Genomic DNA, 3293 nt, shown 5'->3' with positions numbered 1-3293 from the left:
ACAAACACATGCATACTTCATTTGTACCAAACATGTGAAGTATCATCGAAAACGTGTCTGTATGAACACAAATATACAACTACCTAGTATGCTGAATTACCGTGTAGTGATATCCTTTGGTTTATACAGACAATAACGAACGTACCGTAACTAAAATACACGGACAGAAATTTGTCGCGTGTGTAATCTCGTCAATATCTCACGAAATTCTCGGTTTATACGTCGTTCTACTGCGTAATACTACCAGGTTGTTTCTGTGCTGTGATGTTGCAGCTGATGTGATGAAACAAATGGGAGCTAACCACATCATAGCAGTCGATGTCGGAAGCCAAGACGACAGTGACCTCAGTAACTATGGCGATGTACTTTCCGGGTGGTGGTTGCTATGGAAACGATGGTGGCCGTGGGCCGCACCAATCAGGGTAGGTATTGAGCTTCAAAGGTTTGTGACGATGTGTGCGTGATGCATGACGTACGTGTGCATGGCGGCATAATGTAGCGAGATGTAGCCGCTGTGCGTGGTGTAGAGAGATGTAGCCGCTATAATTTTAAACTGTTTGCATATGATTAATCCTTATTTAATTCGTTCATCGTACGCGTACGTATATGTTTGATATTTTGACAGAAGCTACTATTATGAACTGGATTAAACGGATAAAACATGGACTAAACATGTAAATGGTGCAAAACGCACTGAGAGCCACGAACTATTACGGAACGAATTACAGTCCGTGGCAAAATACACGGACTGCCATGGACTAAGCACGGACTGCTAACGGATTGCTTGATAACAATTAACTAATCTCGAGAGACCGTGATTTTTACATTCATAGTACGTGGATTTCCCCGCGAGCGTGGCAGCCGCACACTCGCAGCGGGAGCTTTTGAAGCAGGCGAGTGTTAGCAGGCGTTGGTAGTCTTGCTTAGACACGTACTCTACTAGCTACTGCTCGCTGCCACGACGGACCTGCCAATCTTGTCCCTGAACTCACGCCTGGGCGCAAGCTGCCACGCTGGCGGGGCAATCCACGTACTATGAACGTAATAAACACGCATTTTTTTCCATTGTATTACTGTATACGGATTACTGTATACGCTGTATATTTCGCGGTGGTTTAATTTTCGCGAATTTCGCGAACTCGTCCGGGACCATGATAATAACAACGCGAAAATATCAACACCCCGTTCTTCACTGATCCGGAAATTCACCGACCGCGAAATCAACCACTCGAGAAATTGTCCGTCAAGTCTGAATTCGCGAAAATATCTGTAAGCGAAAAATATGGCATATACAGTAGATCATTGTTAATTGGCAGTCCGTTAGCAGTCCGTAGTTAATACGTATGAGTCCGTGTATTTTGCAACAGACTGTAATTATCTCCGAAAGAGTTCGTGGCTCTCTGTGCGTTTCGCACCGTTTACGTGTTTAGTTCGTGTTATATCCCTTCATTCCTGCTCATAGTCTCTCACCTCATCTCAGCCATTGAGTCGCGATCCGTCGACAGCGCGACAGTGTTGCACCCCGGGAGAATGTTTTTGTTGAAATCTGCTTGGTTTGCAGGGTCGCTGTGGCGATACGTTCGCGCTAGCATGTCGCTTTCTGGCTACCTGCCGCCACTCTGTGATCCCATCGATGGGCACCTGTTACTCGACGGTGGATATGTCAATAACTTACCAGGTAACGCCACGATCTGTTCGTCACCAATTCTCTTGCCTCCCTTCTCACAGGTTGTATGTGGCGGTATGTCAGAGCAAGCATGTCTATCGCCATCTACCTTCCTCCTATATGTGATCCCCTAGATGGTCACCTTCTAGTGGATGGAGCATATGTAAATACCCTGCCAGGTGCGAGCGCCCACCCAACGGCTATACTTTTATAGCGAGCATGCCGAATTGTGAATCTCTGAAATGGAGGCAGGGCAAAATCAGGTCATGTGTGGGTCTTCCCTCGTCGATGGTATTTTTTATCTTGCAGCATGCGGTGGGCGAGTCAGTGTGACTATGGCACATGGGACTAGCATAGGGGCAATGTGAGGTTGCATTGGCATTGTGTATATCAACAGCATTTCATGTTCTTATTTAGATAATAAGTAGAAACTAATGGTAAATGTGTCTGTGCTGGGAGCTTTGCTTTCTGTGTGTGGTGAGGGAGAGAGTACTGAGGGCTGTGTAAACGGGGTGAAAATTAAACTGTTTTTTTTTGTTAATTCTAAATTCCTAATAAGTTCATTCGATTGATAAATTGATTGACAATAGAGATAACTTGGTTAATTTCTACTTGACCGTAAGGTTCAAACGTACCTGCTAACGTTTCGCATCCTAACAGGAGGCTTTTTCAAAGCTGACTGACGATTTGACCAGCAGCGGGTGTAGTGGTCAACAGCTTGGTCCACAAACGGATGCAAAACGTTAGCAGTATGTTTGATCTTCACTGTTGGGTAGAAATTAACCTTAGCTCTGTTATTTTGTTTGCGTATGATATCCTTTGTTATACCCGAGCAATAACAACGTACCGTAACTAAAATACACGGAACAGAAATTTGTCGCTTGTGTAATCTTCGTCAATATCTCACAAAATTCTCGTTTATACGTCGTTGCTACTGGCGTAATACTACCACGGATTTTTCTGTGCTGTGATGTTTGCAGGCTGATGTGATGAAACAAATGGGAGCTAACCACATTATATGCAGTCGATGTCGGAAGCCAAGACGACAGTGACCTCAGTAACTATGGCGATGTACTTTCCGGTGTGTTGCTATGGAAACGATGGTGGCCGTGGGCCTCACCAATCAGGGTAGGTATTGAGCTTTCAAAAGGTTTGTGACGAGTGTGGCTGATGCATGACGTGTGCATGGCGGCATAATGTAGCGAGGATGTAGGCCGCCTGTGTGTGGTGTAGAGAGATGTAGACGCTGTGTGTGGTGTAGAGGAGATGTGCCGCTGTGTGTGGTGGGTGCGAGAGAGTGTAAGCACCGCCGCCTGCGGTGGCGTGGTGTAGAGAGACCTGTAGCTGTCGGAAGTAAGCGTGCGATGCCGTTGTCATCCGCATAGGTTTCCACTGACATACAGAGGATAGCAGTCGCGGCTTGGCTCTACGTGTCGTGCGTCGTCAACTGAGCAGGTTGAAGGAAGCAGGACTAACGTCGATGTGTATCGTGGCGCCACGCCGATCGACATGTTACAAGACATTGCAAGTTTGGCAGTTTCGGACGAATAAAATAACACGTGAGGCCCGAATAAAAAAAAACAAAAAAAAAAAAAAACTAATAAAAATATTGTTTGTTTGCCCTCTA

General features: G+C 45.6%; 1 protein-coding gene across 1 annotated transcript in view; it reads left to right on the top strand.

The window, feature by feature from the left end:
- The window catches only part of LOC106809987 (patatin-like phospholipase domain-containing protein 7), a 39419-nt gene that overhangs the window by 30823 nt on the left and 5303 nt on the right, over positions 1–3293 (top strand). Inside the window, 3 exon segments of the mRNA XM_014813239.1 lie at positions 1562–1683; positions 2647–2685; positions 2687–2794. Coding sequence (XP_014668725.1) covers positions 1562–1683; positions 2647–2685; positions 2687–2794 — 269 coding nt within the window.

Source organism: Priapulus caudatus, unplaced genomic scaffold (assembly GCF_000485595.1).
Source record: "Priapulus caudatus unplaced genomic scaffold, Priapulus_caudatus-5.0.1 Scaffold402, whole genome shotgun sequence".
Lineage (NCBI taxonomy): Eukaryota > Metazoa > Priapulida > Priapulimorpha > Priapulimorphida > Priapulidae > Priapulus > Priapulus caudatus.
This window is presented reverse-complemented; position numbering and strand designations above follow the sequence as displayed.